General features: G+C 33.2%; 1 protein-coding gene across 3 annotated transcripts; it reads left to right on the top strand.

Annotated features, from left to right (window-relative positions):
• The first annotated feature begins 914 nt into the window (after positions 1-914).
• On the top strand, positions 915-14,578 carry LOC132039577 (acetyl-coenzyme A synthetase, chloroplastic/glyoxysomal-like). 3 transcript variants are annotated; one of them, XM_059430065.1, is made up of 18 exons: positions 915-1,063; positions 1,950-2,093; positions 2,729-2,884; positions 3,622-3,744; positions 6,776-6,944; positions 9,003-9,085; positions 9,386-9,487; positions 9,578-9,666; positions 10,284-10,374; positions 11,123-11,236; positions 11,924-12,000; positions 12,114-12,192; positions 12,741-12,809; positions 13,054-13,229; positions 13,333-13,389; positions 13,732-13,822; positions 13,907-14,005; positions 14,148-14,578. In XM_059430065.1, exons 2-18 carry the CDS (start codon positions 1,959-1,961, stop codon positions 14,331-14,333), a joined length of 1,896 nt encoding a protein of 631 aa, XP_059286048.1. In that variant the 5' UTR covers positions 915-1,063; positions 1,950-1,958; the 3' UTR covers positions 14,334-14,578. The 3 variants fall into 3 exon arrangements, with proteins under 3 accessions (XP_059286048.1, XP_059286046.1, XP_059286047.1); XM_059430063.1 differs by lacking the exon at positions 915-1,063 and adding an exon at positions 1,306-1,645; XM_059430064.1 differs by lacking the exons at positions 915-1,063; positions 11,123-11,236 and adding an exon at positions 1,306-1,645.
• Positions 14,579-16,852: the final 2,274 nt, after the last annotated feature.

The following is a 16,852-nucleotide window of genomic DNA, read 5'->3' as shown; positions in this document are numbered from 1 at the left end:
AACGAGGCAGATCATCTAATTAATGGACATCTAAGGGGGAGTGTTGTAAATATATTATTGGTGGATGTCCACCAAGTGAAAGTGGCTACCAAGTTTATATATTAGATGTCACCATGTAAAAGTGGCCACCAAGTTTATAGATTAATGCTTGGATATCATGACTATCTTGGAGAGCAAGATTATTTCTTAGTCATCAAAATTTTTGGCCACTAGGTTTCCTCCTATACTTTGCCATCAAGGATGTTTAGTCACCAAAAATTTTGGCCACTACGTGTCCTCTAATTACTTGGCCATCTAGAATTTTTACTCTATAAATATGAGGCCATATGTTTTGTAACATAGAAGATAAGCAATATACAATCTTACTCTCCCTATATATATTTCTCACGTGTATTTATTTTATAGTCTTTATTTTATAACACAACTGATAAATATGAAAAAGTATCTATAATTGGTGAGAATCTTTCAAAATATAGTGGTTTCTGTAAGTTTCCCTAAATTTGTGCCGATCCACACTATAACAATGGAGGTGAATTAATAAATACGTGACAACTAATTACATTTATAAAATATAAGATACCAGTTGTACCAATGAGCTGTTCTTTTAACCTTTTTCACTTTAACCAAAGAGAGGTTGGCACAGTAACATCTATGATATTCATGAACAAAACCATATCGTCATAATTCATATGATGTGTTTTTTCTTACCACTAGGGAATTTATATACACTGGACATAAACAGGTAAAGAATTTTGTTATTTTTTGGTGAGGAGGTTGGTAGAGGCCTAGATAGGAGAAAAAGAAAAAGTTATACTATTGATTTACACCACTCAATATATTATTTTTCCTCCTCCTTTTATGACTTCTAAATCTTGCTTGTGATGAGAATCAATACTATATATATGCCAAAAAAATTCAAGCAAATACAATTAACTTGAGGAACATGAAGGTACTGATCATGAATGTATCAAATAAAGATGAAAGGGCGCCATTTGAAGTAATATTTTATTAAGGGGCAAATAATATTTGTGGAGATTTTCAAAGATTTTGCTTCCATATTTTGGTAAAGCCAGCTCTTTAATTACACATAGTTCATGTCTCCAAAGATCTCGTCCAATTTTTTGTCTTGTGCACTGATAAATTAAATATACTACTCCTATTGATATAACAAGTCTAGCCGATAAGTGTATAATAAAAAATAAAAAAAATAAAAAATGGCATGGAACCAAAGAGTAGTTCGTATATATATATATATATATATATATATATATCATCATATATCTATATATATATATATCTCGTTTTGACTTGCTCCAAATCAAGATTCCCGATTATTCATTCCCCTCATAAATGTATATATTTATTGGGTTGCCACATTTGACTGCTTATCTCATTTAACTAAAAGTACAATCAGGGAACATTTTGTTTGGTCCGACCAAATTAAAGCTGAAACGCCAGACATAGTTTTGATTAGTGAATAGCAGCAACCAATTAAGGAGGAGCTGAACAAGTGGTGATCATGAAAAGGCCTTTAGAAGGATCGAACTGTATTACCATTGGAGAGGGTCTTGCATCTGAAGAGATTAATCTTGTATTCCCAAATCAAGATTTATCAAGCCAAGCTCATGTTTCTTCAATTCACAAGGTTAGCTTAATTCCCCTTTTTCATCTTTTCTGATCCATTAATGTGTCCATCATGTGAGAAGTTTTTCTTTCTCTATCGATTGACCGTCCTGTTAGCAGTGCTATACTAGATTGGCACCCTAACTGGTACCTACACAGCTACTCTTTATCAGCTGCTATATTTTAGATTCAGAATTTTGACATTATTATTTGTTTTGAATTGAAAAAATGAGTTTCTCCATTGTTGAATCGGCTACTCATTTTTAGCAATTAGTGTACTTTGCTGATCTATTATATTAATTTGGGATTGTCATGTTTTTGCACAGTATGTGGAGATGTATGGTAGATCAGTGGAGGATCCAGCAGGATTCTGGTCAGACATAGCATCGGAGTTCTACTGGAAAGAGAGATGGGGTCAAACTGTTTACACCGAGAATCTTGACATTCGTAAGGGCAAAGTCAATATTGAGGTTTGTCACTCTCCTATTCTGTTTTCATATTTCTTGGATTAGTTATATTGGGACCAGTTATGATGAAATTATTCATCATGTTATTCTTTTTTATTAGTTGTATTAAAAAAAAATAACGTGTCATCACTAAGAAGATGTTGTTTGTTTACAAAAATATCCTCCACCTTATTTATCAGAAAAAGAGTTTGAGGGACTCAGCAGTATTTTTGTCATTTTTATTATTTTATCTAGAGATAACTAATCCGTGTACTATTTTTCCACTATCTGGCAGGAATAATTTATCCCCGCACTATTTCTAATCATACTCTTAGAATCAGTAATCAAACAAGAAATAATACAATACTAAATTTTTATCTCAAAATTATTTATGCTTGTCCAACATACCAAAGGATGGAGATAGTTTATTAGAACCTCAAATTAAATGTCCCTTTATTCCCAAGACTAGCTAAAATAGTGGCAGGGACAAATTGATCTTTTCATTATGCCCAACTTTCTGATCTTTTAACCATCTTCTCTTATTAGTACTGTTGTTTTCTTTAAATTTTCTCAAAAAATTTAACTATAGAAATTGCTTCTCTTAAACTTAATGGACAACAATATAAAAAGTCCCTCATGTGTTACGTTGTTGGCAACAGTGGTTCAAAGGTGGTAAAACAAACATATGTTACAACTGCTTGGACAGAAATATTGATGCTGGAAATGGTGACAAAATTGCAATTTTCTGGGAAGGAAATGAGCCTGGTCGTGATAGCACTTTGACATACAACCAACTCTTGGCCAGAGTTTGTCAGGTTATTTTCTTTTGAATTTATCTGCACTCTTATTTCATTAACTTCTCCTTTCATATTATACAAAGTAGGAAACCAAGTTTAACAACAAAAAAATTAACATGTTAGATCATACATTTATTATTCTCAACTATCCTCCCAACTGCTTTGTATTTAGTAAGTGGGTGGGTAGGAATTGCTTGAGTCAGCATTGACGACTTATTCTAAAAGAGATCTAGAAAATGTATTTCATGAAATATCAATGGTAATAAAAAAGGATTCGACATATACACATTGATAAATAAATAAATACTTATTAGTATAGTTTAACTTATTACATTAAATTATGTCTTTTTTTTTCCTTATTTTTAGTATAACTTATAACATTAAATTATGTCTTATTATTTTTTAATTTCTATCAACAAGATTCCAATTCAAAGAATTAAAAAAAAACTTGGAATCTCAATTCTCTACTACGTCTAGCTGATAAAATATTTTCAGGAACAAGCAAATCAAAATGATTTCTGACTGTATTTATTCTTTGAGTTTGAGGTTGAAAAATGAATTCATCAAAATTTTTTTGATCAACATATCTTTGTTCTCGGTATAAGTTATTTTCAGTTAATTTAGCTTATTCCATTAAATTATGTCTTATTATTTAGTTACTAGATTCACCTAATTTGTACAGAAACTCATAGAGAAGTTAAATTCCTGTTTTTACAAACTTGTCATGATAGAAAAGTTTATTTACTTTGTGACAGCTGGCAAATTACTTGAAAAATATTGGAGTTGGCAAGGGTGATGCAGTTATCATTTACTTGCCAATGCTTATGGAACTTCCAATTGCTATGCTTGCCTGTGCTCGGATTGGTGCCATTCACTCGGTAATGTTTACCCTATATTTCTCTCTAAATAATAATAATTGAGTAAAATATGTAGCTATCTCTGTTCTTTTTTTCTTTTTCTTTTTAAGTAAATATATCAACAGACAGTGTCTATTAATCTTTTTATTAAATCAAAAACAAATTCAACAGAATAGTATATATATACATAATGTTCAAAATTGAGCTAGCTAAAATAAGAAAGAATTTTCCTAATGTATCAACTCTGTGCTGCTTGCCTCCTTCAAAAAATGTAGCTATATCTTCAAATGTAGCTATATCTTCTTCTTGTTTATCGATATTATAAAAATATCTAAAATCACTTTACCTATATAAATATATCAGCAAAACTTATCACAATCAAATTAAACAATAATTAATTATCACAGTTAAGTGATAAATTCTGGTGAAAATGTGTATTAACTAAGTATTCCATAATTTAGCAATAATTATGTGCTTGAAGACATGTATGATGTATTCTTTGAATTAGTGTAACTACCGAATTCAAATAAGTTTTTACCTAAAAATACGAATTGCCCCCAACAACAATTTTGGTTATTTTGTTGCGAAATATGAAAGTTGTTATGAAAGATCGTCAATTGGAATAGTTACTCGTTAATAATTCTTTAATTGTATAAAAACCTATTAGAAAGTTTAGGTGGCTGCTTTATATATATTTGGTTTATCTAATAATAGCCAAACAGCTCAGATCCACCAGAGCAATAGCAGTACTAAAATTCATCTGTATAGAATGCACCGATCAAACAGGATAACAGATAACTTAGCAGTTAAACCAATCAAGTTTTATAAAAACTAATCGTACAAAGTCTTTTTACTATATCTATGTTAAAGATAATTGCGTTTCATATTACTTATCTTTCGTCTTCGTTCATTTTCATACCGTTTTCTAATTTCCTCCATTCGTCTTTAAAACAATTACCAAATATACATTTAAAACACAAGAGATGCTGGGTATATAAGTAAACAGGCCTTACACCCTAGTAACGCGTTTTAAAGCCGTGCGGGCCTAGGCCCAAAGCGGATAAAATCATTAGCGGGTTGGGTCGTTACAGATGGTATTGGAGCCAATAAGTTTAGGCGAATCCCGGATAGGCGAGGCAAACCTCAGTGATGAGTCTAGGCGAATCCCATGCGGTGGGGCAAACCTCAGTGAGGACGCTGTGTCCATAAGAGGGGATGTATGTAGCACCTTAACTTAGGAGGAAAGTCCCACATCGGCAAAACACATGAGAGATGCTGGGTATATATATGTAAGCATGCCTTACCGTGCGAGCCTATGTCCAAAACGGACAATATGACTAGCGGGCTGGGCTGTTACACAGAGGTTTCACGTAAGCCTTGCTTTGCGAAATTCTTTTTTTTTTTTAAACTGAGCAGGGGGTTCGAATCCAGAACCTCGGGATATTTTCGGCCACTCTTTTAAGCGAAGGGCAAAAATGAAAGACCAAAGAATTTGAGGGGCAAAAATTAAAGATCAGCGTCTTTGAAGGACAAACCATACAAAAAAAAAAAAGTGTAACTTTTGGGTGAGCCACCCACATTTAATAACACGGTTCATTTTGACCCGCCCAAATTCAGTTCAACCCACCTATGCAACACTTCTAATTAAAGGTATTAGCTGTAAGACTTATGGGATTTAATTTTCTTATACTACTATATCACCTTAAAGGCGACTATATATTCATATTCAATGGATTAGTAATCCAAAAAATAAAGCAAAAAATGTTTTACAACAACTTAAAAATTCCAAGAGTTGCACCCAGGGGCGGAACTAGCCCTTCAGGCGTGGGTTTTGTGGAATCAAATGCCTTTGGTCTGAATTATATATTGGGAATTTTACATAAATGACTAACATTTTGGGGTTTTAAATTGGGCATAGCTACATTTTAGCTATTTACATTTCGTAGCTACAGTGCGCGCTACGGTAGTTTACTACAGTTGATTGTATTCAGAAATCGGATTGTATTCAAAATTCGGTTGAGTCAGATTTTGCTGTATTCAAATCAGATGTATTCAACTAAAACATCAAAAACACAAAAATTTGCACTAAAAAAATTAACGAATACACTCAAAAACTGAATACAAGAAATAAATTTCACTCTATTCATTTGTATACACTTCAAAATTCATTAAATTCATTTGTATACAAGAAATAAAATTAACGAATACACTCAAAACTGAATACAAGAAATAAAATTCCGGTCAGATTTGGTTGTTCCCGTCCAGATTTGACCGTTGTCACCGTCGTCGTCATCAACACCGGATTGTATTCAAAAATAGAAAGCCATTTCCGGCCAGATCTGACTGTTTCCGTCCGGATCTGACCGCTACGGGAGGCGGAGTTGTAAGCAGCCGTCGTCGTGAGGGAGAAGAGAGAGAGACGGTGAACAACAACAACCACCATAGCCAACAACAACAACATCACCGTCAAAATGAATACAAAGTCTCTTAATCTTCTCCGCCACAACAACAGCAATAGCCATCGCCGGAGCTTACTTCTCTAGCGAACCACAACAACAACACGAACCACAACCAACAGCAACATGAATTAATCAGTGATTCCCCAAGTACAAGAAATATCCCTACAATGTTCCGTCTGGCTTTTGCATGAAGCAGTGGTGACGATGAGGGAGCAGTGACCGAAGCTCGTTCGCCGGAGCTCCGGCGGCGATATTGAGAGCAGAAGGGAGGGAGAAGGAGGGAGGAGAGAGAAAAATGTGGATACAGAGGTTGCTTTTTTATTTTAACCTATTTTGTATGTTTTAGTTATGGAGTGTAATTAATATACACCTTTTAGCTACGAGGTGTAAATAAATTAAAGTATAGCTACTAGATAAAAATAAGGTCTAATGTTAGCTACACCATGTAGATTTCCCTTATATATTTGTTTTAAATTTTTTGTCAAATAGGTACAAATTATTAATTTAGAACCCAATAACTTTAAAGAGTTAGAATCCCGAACTCACAAACTTTAAATCCTGGCACCTAATCGAAGTTGTGTGTTTTAGTACAGGTAGTGTTTGCGGGGTTCTCAGCAGAATCTCTTGCACAGAGGATTGTGGATTGCAAGCCTAAGGTTGTCATAACATGCAACGCTGTTAGGAGAGGTCCCAAGACTATTTTTCTCAAAGATATTGTTGATGCTGCCTTGAAAGAATCTGCCCAAAATGGCGTCAATATAGGTCAGCAAATTAAATAAACGGAAAAGGCTCAGATATGCCATCCAACTATCGGAAATGGCTCATTTATGCCATTCGTCAATAGTTTGACTCATTTATGCCATCGAACTGTAGGAAAGGCTCATTTATGCCATCGAACTATAGGAAATGGCTCATTTACGCCACTCATCAATAGTTTGACTCATTTATGCCATCGCCCGTTAATAAAAATGACTCATCCATGCCATATTTCATTAAAGTTGATTTTACAATACCATATATGACACGTGCCTTCCAACTAGATTATGGTTGTGGGTGGGTGAGGTGTATGGGTCGGATTTTTTATTAATTTCGTATTTAAAATTGGGTTGGTTTAATTAAATGACATAGACCTCTAATTGAAGGCCACGTGTCATATCTGGTATTATAAAATCGGCGTTAATAAAAATGGCATGGATGAGTCATTTTGGTAACGAGCGATGGCATAAATGAGTCAAAATATTGATGAGTGGCATAAATGAGCCATTTCCTATAGTTCGATGGCATAAATGGGTCATTTCTTATAGTTCGATGGCATAAATGAGCCAAACTATTGACGAGTGACATAAATGAGCCATTTCCGATAGTTGAATGACATATTTGAGCCTTTTCCGTTAAATAAATATACTTCATTCATAAATGCACTATAACTTGCCTCATTATTTTTTTCGTTTTGTTCGTTTCCTCATTGTGGGTCAATGAAGCACTTTTGCAGTTAGCACCTTTCCAAATTAAATAAGTTCACAAATGGCGGGGTGGTCTTATCTTTTGGCTTTGCTTAACAAAATTTATATTCTCTCCGTTCACTTTTACTTGTCCAGTATTTTAAAAATAGATTTTCGCTTTTACTTATCACTTTTAGTATATCAAGACAAGACAATTTCTTTTCTCTTGCTTTTACCTATAATATTAAATCGGAAAAGGGCCAAAATTACCCTTGAACTTTGAAAAATAGTTCATTCATTAGTTATACCCTTACGATACTATGGGGTCAATTATATTTCTTTTGCCACGTGGCATCATCCTAGCCCTTCAAAATTATTTTACCTCAAATAATTTTTTACTCACTAAAATAACTCAATCCGACTTTTTTTTTGACAAAAATAATACATAATTTTTAAAAAAAATATAAAAATAATTCATTATTTTTGCCGAAAAAAATTCTCCATTAATATGAGTAAAAAATTATTTGAAGTAAATAATTTTGAAGGGCTGCATGCCACGTGGCAATCATTTATTATTTCTTAAGGGCGGCCCTGCATAATCAAAAGTGGACATATTAAATACTCACTTCAAATCATTTTTCAAATTCAATAAAAATATGCTCCAATTAATATGAGTATATTGGTAAATTATTGATTATTTCGAGTCAAAAGTGGACAAGTAAAAAATAGTCTCTACTTCATAAAATTCGCTAGGCAAAGCGATAAATGGATATAAATTAGTTTTGCCTATAAGGCAGAAATTCAGAATATTTCAAGACAGCAAACTTGCAAAACTTGTGCCTTATGGGCAATAAAAGTTCTTCTAAGCGAATTTTTTCAAGCTAAAGTCATTTTTAAAAGATTTTGTTAAGCAAGGACAAAAATTCAAAATCGGACACTTTTAGGAACAACACGTCATTTCCTGATTACTATTTCTGTCATTTCCTGATTACTATTTCTGTCTCAATTTGTGTATCCTACTTTCTGTTTTACTCAATTTAAAAAGAATGAAATTTTTTATATTTATTATAACTCTTTAATTCCAACATTCACGTAAAATATTTAAGATCAAAAGATTGAAAAATCTCCTTCACTTTCATAAATCTAACCAGATTAAGACACATGAAATAAAATGAGGGAGTAATATCTAACACTGAACACGTAAAATTTCAAGTAGTTACTTCCATAGGTTTTTTCCAGTGACATGTATATTTCACTCGATATATACTGAATTCTCTAGTTTAATGGTTACAAGTGACGTAGAGTTGTCATATAAAGGCTCTCCTTCTATTACTTTCCCTCCAGCAAATTTTCTAATTTCCTTTTTCCTCTCTTGCAGATGTGTGTTTGACTTTTGAGAATGAATCAGCATTGCAGAAAGAAATGACTAAATGGGTTGAAGGAAGAGATATTTGGTGGCAGGTAATTAGTACAGCCCAACTTCGACTTTTATATAGGTAATTGGGTGTATTGGGGATTTTAAATAATTCATACATATTTTCTGTCTTCAATTTAGGAGTACTTTTCATTTTATACATATAATTTAGGTGTATTCTATTTACAAAATTTAGTTCAAGTACTTCTATGCTATAAATCATTAATTAATTCGGGTACCACCCATGAAGAATGTCTCCTAAAGCTGAAAGAAAAACCTGAACCAAAATGCATTTTTGCTGATTTTTTTATATCAACTAATATCCAAATTATTTTGTATTATTCCAGGATGTTGTTCCAAAATATCCAGTTACATGTGATGTGGAATGGGTTGATGCAGAAGATCCACTTTTCTTGCTTTACACCAGTGGCAGTACTGGAAAGCCTAAGGTTAATTAATTTCATGCATGTACTAGTTGTGCTATATATTATTTTCATATGTTTCAGTATTTTGATGGATTTTAGTTGATGTTAATTAAGGGTGTTCTTCATACAACTGGAGGCTATATGGTATACACTGCGACAACATTCAAGTATGCATTTGACTACAAACCAAAAGACATTTATTGGTAAGTTTTTCCAGACCTTTCTTCCTTCAATAGCTTTAGCAAATGGATTTCATTTATAGATACGGATGGATATTATCAATAATTTTTCTTTCTTAGTTTCTGAAATTCGATTTAAGTGACATAAATTGTTACTAAAATTTTCTTGAAGGAAATTATAGTTCGCACCAAATTAGCAATGGACTCAAGTCCTTTTTCCGTTATAATTCTCACTTTGGTTTTACGCTTTACTAATAACTGCAATCACCAAAAAATGTTCCCACAACCCAGCCCTTATTATTTTATTAATCTATATAATGTGACTAGCCCTTAGTTGAAAAATCTTTGCAATTAATTAGAAATCACTTTCTCTAGGTAAAATAATTCACCTCAAACCAAATAAGATTAGCTGATTTCACAAGATACAATTGCACTCTTCTCAACTGTCAAATGACTCAAAAGTACTTCGATTTTTGACAAGTTAAAGTCACCAGCAAGAAGGCTGCCATCTAATAGGGGTCAAAACGAAATAGAGAAGTACCAAAATCAAATTACTACTTCCTACTTTTGGTCATTAGTTTTCCAATTTTTTTCTTCCTTGTTCATTTATTTTAGGTAATTATTTTTGCTGTGTTTTGTAGGTGTACAGCTGACTGTGGTTGGATTACTGGACATAGCTACGTTACATATGGACCTTTGCTAAATGGAGCAACTAATGTGGTTTTTGAAGGGGTAATTACTTGCCGCTTCATTTTAACCTTCTTTTTTTTCGATTTTCATTGCACAACGCCAAGAATCTATTTAGTGAATCTCCTAAGAATTTAAGTTACATACACATTGATACAATAAAGGAAATAAAAAGGATAAGAAAATGACAAAGAAAACAAATAACTAGATTGACACAACTAAAGACACAATTTGACAACCAAAGTTCTATAATAACTAAGACCTTCAAATTGTAATCAATAGAACACCAAACTCCTAGGATGACCTCAAGGGACTTGTGATCCCAAGCAAACAATCCTCTCAACAAGGTTCACAATCAAAAGCTTCACAAGCTCTCTACTCTCAAATGAGTTTAGTAATTTCAATATTCATCCAAATCTACCCTAGGAAAAGTTTAGACAAGTTATTTATACTAGAAAGCTAAGGAAGACAACTAAGTTATTACAATTCTACCCTTAATGAAGTAAGGGCATTGTTTGGTTGGTCTTTCTCATAAATGAAACTTGAAAATGCTAGCCTTTAAGTAATAGCCTCATTGCAAGCATAGCCATCTTCAACACTCTTCTCCAATCCCTCCTCCCATGCAATCATCAACACTTGGAATCCCCGGGAGGGCTCTAGAGTGTACTCAAGTACGTCCCTCTTCATGAATAACCCTTGCATTGCTTGAAGTTCACGAGCTTGGCTCCTTGTGAAAGGCCTTGATGCAACTTGGGTTGTATCACACATACATATGATCACTTATATATTGCAGGCTCCAAACTATCCAGATGCTGGACGCTGCTGGGATATTGTTGATAAGTACATGGTTTCAATTTTTTATACCGCTCCCACATTAGTAAGGTCTCTCATGCGCGAGGGAGATGTGGTAAGCCTAAACCTCAAATTAATATTTCATTCTCTTGGTCAATAGATTTCAAGTAACAAATGCTACACACAAGGCAGCTCAGTAAAAAGGGGCATAAAACCAATTTTAATAAGATGTCTTAAATAATTTATATGTATACATAGACATGCAAACAATAGTATTGTTTTTTTCCATAATTTTTTATAGTTTAGTATTTTTACAAGGCATAAATAGAAATATTATTATTTTGTATTAGGAAGAGTTAATTCAAGCTAATAAGATGTTAATCATGTGTTTGCTCTTGTTATAAAAACTTTATTTACTAGTATAAAGATTTGAGTAATTTAATTCGAAGTTCTAAAATATTTCTTTTGATAAAAAGTAGGCAACTTTCTTTCGTTCTCTTTTAATAACAATTTATACATTTTTACTATCTTTTTAAAAAGTTTAATATTGTTTAATAAAATTACTTATTAAAAAATTTTGGGGCATCAAAATTTTGGGATCTAAGGCTAAAGCTTTAGTAGCCTCTCCTTCTTTACATGACTTTGACGGTAAAAATTCTTCTCATTCCAGAAATTTATGTATGACCTAAAAACACTAGCGTATAAATGATTTTTACTTTCTTTTTTTGGTCATAAATGTTTTTATGGTATGTCTCTTGTTATTGATGAAAATATTTCTAATTTGTTATAAATATATTTGTAGCATGTCACTCGATATTCAAGAAAATCTTTGAGGGTTCTGGGAAGTGTTGGTGAGCCAATCAATCCGAGTGCATGGAGGTTTCTTTCTTTACCTATGGATCTTTTATTTGTAATTTTTTCCTTGAGTATGAGAACTTTCTGAAAAAGAAATAATATATTATCTATAACGTTATTTTTTATGTATGGGGCAGGTGGTTTTTCAATGTTGTAGGAGATGGAAAGTGCCCTATATCAGACACATGGTGGCAAACAGAAACTGGAGGCTTCATGGTATTTCAATATTTGCTCTTTTGTCTATATATTGAAGTCTATCAAATTCTTTCTTCCTATATATATATATATATATATATATATGTACACCTGTCAAATTACTTCAATAACAAGAAAAAAGAAGAAAGTTAAAAAATGACTTTTTATAAACTAAAGTCCAATCACTTCTGGGGTCTAGTATTCTATTTCTGCAAGCCTTTAAGAAAGGCATTTGATAAACTTAAACAGAAGATTATTAATGTAACAAGTCTTTTATGTCTTTTTAAACGTCTCACTTAATTAGTACACCAATAATTGGAACACTAATGGACTAATGGTAGATTTGGAAAAAGGTAAATAATTTATTGTTTCTGAAAATCGTCAAATGTTTTGATACCAATTCAGTTTGCTAAAGCAACTAACATTTGGAACCGGGTGAGTATAACGTTCTATTTCACTTTAAGTTCATGAACAAACACCGGCATGTACTCTGGGTTCTAGTTCATTACTCTTGCCAGGGAAATACAAATGAATTGCCTAACTAGGTCTTAATAATTTTTGGCTTGCAGATTACTCCATTACCAGGAGCTTGGCCACAGAAGCCTGGTTCTGCTACATTGCCATTTTTTGGAGTCCAGGTACCTATAACAGGAAACATGAATAAATGACTACAAAAAAATGGATAATTTGCGGAGGTTGAAAGTTGCATTCCGCGGAGTTTTTGGCCTCTTCTAGCAATTAGTGGAGGCTAAAACCTTCGTGAATTGCAACTTTCAACCTCCGCAAATTACCTATTTTTTTTGTAGTGTGCACTATATATACTATGTTTAGAGTAGCTCAGCTATTTGTAATATTATGATGTAATATTAATTAATATTGCAGCCAGTAATAGTGGACGAGAAGGGTGTGGAATTAGAAGGTGAGTGCAGTGGATATTTATGTGTGAAAAGTTCATGGCCTTCTGCATTCAGAACACTGTATGGGGATCATGAAAGATATGAGACTACATACTTTAGTGCCTTCCCTGGATATTATTTTAGTGGTGATGGTTGCAACAGGTACTTAATTTTCTGGCTGTGTTAATATTTTGGACATTTTAGTCTAAAATTTATTCCTTTCCATGATCATACAGTACGTGTATAAACCAACTCTTGGATGTAGGGACAAAGATGGTTACTACTGGCTCACTGGCAGAGTAGATGATGTTATTAACGTCAGGTATAGTAGTCCTTCAGTTTGTATATTGTATGTAAGTATGTTTCATATTTTCCATGCCCTCTAAATGCTAATTCCTCATCCAATTTAATGGAGATAGTAATGGTATAAAAAAGTGTGTGCATTCAGAAACTTTCTAGCTTAGGGAAGTTTGGAGCAGAGCATAAGAAATTTAAATCTTTCCAGAACCCAGTGATCTAGTTGACGTAGGAACTTGAAAACTCAAATCTTGAATTTGCAAAAACTATACTAGAAGCTCGTAATTTACGAAGGAAAATACTTTTCTTTAATATTGGTAAAACTAGCTATTCTGTTATTTGAACTATTTCCATATTGTGCATACAGTGGACATCGCATTGGCACAGCTGAAGTAGAGTCAGCTTTAGTTTCACATCCTCAGTGTGTTGAAGCTGCTGTCGTTGGCGTGGAACATGAGGTATATCAATATACTGATGATCAGAATTAGTTTTTCATTGTTTGGACACAAGTCTAATCCTGTATGTTGTTGGAAATTAATCAGGTTAAAGGACAAGGGATATACGCATTTGTTACTTTGGCTGAAGGTGTTCCATACAGTGAGGAACTCAGAAAAAGTCTTACAAAGGTTGTCAGAGATAAGGTATGATTCTTTTTGCCTTTGTTAAATATGTCGAAGCAGATGAACCTATGTCCAAAAGTACGATTTGTGGATGGCCAAGATTTGTGGATGGCCTTTAGAAAATGCTCCATAATTAATAGGTTAAATTATTTGACATTGTCAGATTGGAGGTTTTGCTGCACCAGACAAGATTCACTGGGCACCAGGTCTACCAAAGACAAGGAGTGGGAAAATAATGAGGAGAATTTTGAGGAAAATTGCTTCCAATAGCTTAGATGAACTTGAGGACACAAGTACATTGGCTGATACCACTGTCGTCGATCAGCTTATTACACTTGCTCGTTGCTAATCCCACTTCAATTTTACCTTATTCTTAATTGTGGGTGTTTGTGTTTTGACATCAAAATGATCTCTGCTAGATGGGTTACTAGCCAGCATGGTTCGGAGAGCACGGTGAAAGGAAGCCCCATATTGTATTTTAAATTGCGTATCTTTCTAAATCCACGTTACTATACGATTGTGAGGACTGATCTAGCTAACCATCTTCTGTAGATGTCATAGAATCAAGAAAGAGAAATAATATGCAAATTGACATTTCTACTTGCACACATCCCTTAATTTCACAATTTCCAAATTAAACCCACGGGAGTGCGAAACTAAGGCGTCCAAGGTTTTTGGGGTGATTGTGGCTTAAATTCGAAATCTCTGATTAATAATGGAGGGATCTCGACCATGTCACCAAGGATATAACTGACTTTGTTATATGTATAATGATTGAGACTGCAATATATAATACTCCCTCCGTCCCATAATATGTGTCACCTTAGCCAAAAACACACATATTAAGAAATCAATAATGCAATGTGAAGTTTACTAAATTATCCCTATATAATAAAAATAAATTATTATTTCCTCTTGATTAGAGCATGCACAAGTAGTAATCCTTTTGACATTGGGAATTCAACAATATCAAATTACTATGTGGCTTTTCCAATCATCATTTAGATATTACTTTAACTTGTCAGTTTTGTCTAAGGTTAGAGTTGAAAAAAAAATAGTCAATTTATATCTTGGTTTCCTAAGATGATACTTATTATGAGACGAATCTTTTGGCTAAGGTGATGCTTATTATGAGACGGGGGGAGTACTTGAGTATAGTACGTTTAGGAAATCACATCTAATCTAATCAGAAAACTAAATTGGCATATGCCAAATCAGATGTAATGTTAGGTAATTCTCCATGTGAACGAGTAGAGTCGAATATTATATTTGAAATGGATATATATATATATATATATATATATATATATATATATATATATATAAAGTAAGTCTGCAACAATTTTTATTAATTGTGCAACATTTTAACTATATAAAAATATTGTTATTCTACAATTGATTAGAATGTATTTATGCAACACATCGGTGCATGTTTATCTCCTTCGAAGGAAGTCTTGTCGTGGAATATTTGAAGCAAAAAAAAAATGGGAAGCGGTTTGTTATGAGAACTCTCAGTAGATCATGACGGTCATATTTCTGTAAAGATAAACACCAAATTTTGTGTTTGAGTTTTTGGAAAAACAGTTTTACAATTTTTTTTTTTTTTTTTGAAAGGAATCGTCTGTTAGAGAAGCTTTTGCAAAAACAAAAATAATCAAAATTTGTTGTAAGTTGGATGCCCATCACGTGAACTTGGGCACCAAGAATACTTGCCCACCAAGTTGTTAACTTATTTCCTCCTATAAATATGAGTTCATTTGTAGAAATTAAATAGACAATGAATATTAAAGTATATCAATCTCTTTCTATATACTTATGTTTGGTGTATTTACTTTATAGTATTTATTTTATAACACGTTATCAGTATGAGACTCTGCCATCTTGGGCAACTATTTTGAAAATATGATGAAAGTAAGAATATTCCTTTTAGCATCTTTCGTTTTTTTTTATTTTTTTATTTTTTATTGTTCCCTCCGTTGTATATAATATCGTGAGGGACATAAGTTCTCTTTGTTAAGATATTTGAGATTTTGACTATGTGGCTTGAAGAAAGATAATTTCCAACCTTACTTGTTAGTTGTGACTAAATCTTTGGTATGTATTTTGTCATAAGTAAAATTGTTATTATGGAAAAGTGCTAATGAATCCATGACATTAGTAGTGTATTATACATCATCCTTAATGGATTTTGGATGTTTGTTACCATTATTTCGCATACTTGGATTCTTTTGATCTCCGAATCTTAAATGGTTCGCTTGATCATTTATGCCTCAAATCTTGTTCCTAAAGAACAATATTACTAAGAGGAACTATGATATTAATTTCATAATCCTTAGTGTCTAAGAATGAAAGTTTACAAGAAATACATGATCACCAGAAGTAATAATATCTCTTAAATATCGTTATACTTAAATTCATCTATGTCTGTAATGTCAAGCCCCAAATCTGGAGTGGCGTGACCGGCACTCGATGCCAAACTAGGCCCGAGCGAATCCCTCTAAATCCAAAACTCTGGGGAAGTAACCCCCAACTTAAACCGATAAGGCCTACCTGCACACAGACAATACAAACAAGCCGGCGAGGCTACAATGGATATATATATATATATATATATACACACACACAGACACACACACACACAGCAAGCCGACGATATACGGATCGTACAAGCCAACGATCCAAACGTACATAGACAAGCCGACAAGGCTATCACACAAACACACTATATACAGGACTCGTTTACAAGTTTCTAGGGAATGTGTGACTGTACCATACAATCTTTAATAAAAAGGGAGAGACTCCAAGGACCTAGCAACTTCGAACAAAAAGGGAGCTCACCGATCGTTGATATCGCATCCTTACTGGGAG

The sequence above is a fragment of the Lycium ferocissimum genome, chromosome 12 (assembly GCF_029784015.1).
Source record: "Lycium ferocissimum isolate CSIRO_LF1 chromosome 12, AGI_CSIRO_Lferr_CH_V1, whole genome shotgun sequence".
Lineage (NCBI taxonomy): Eukaryota > Viridiplantae > Streptophyta > Magnoliopsida > Solanales > Solanaceae > Lycium > Lycium ferocissimum.
This window is presented reverse-complemented; position numbering and strand designations above follow the sequence as displayed.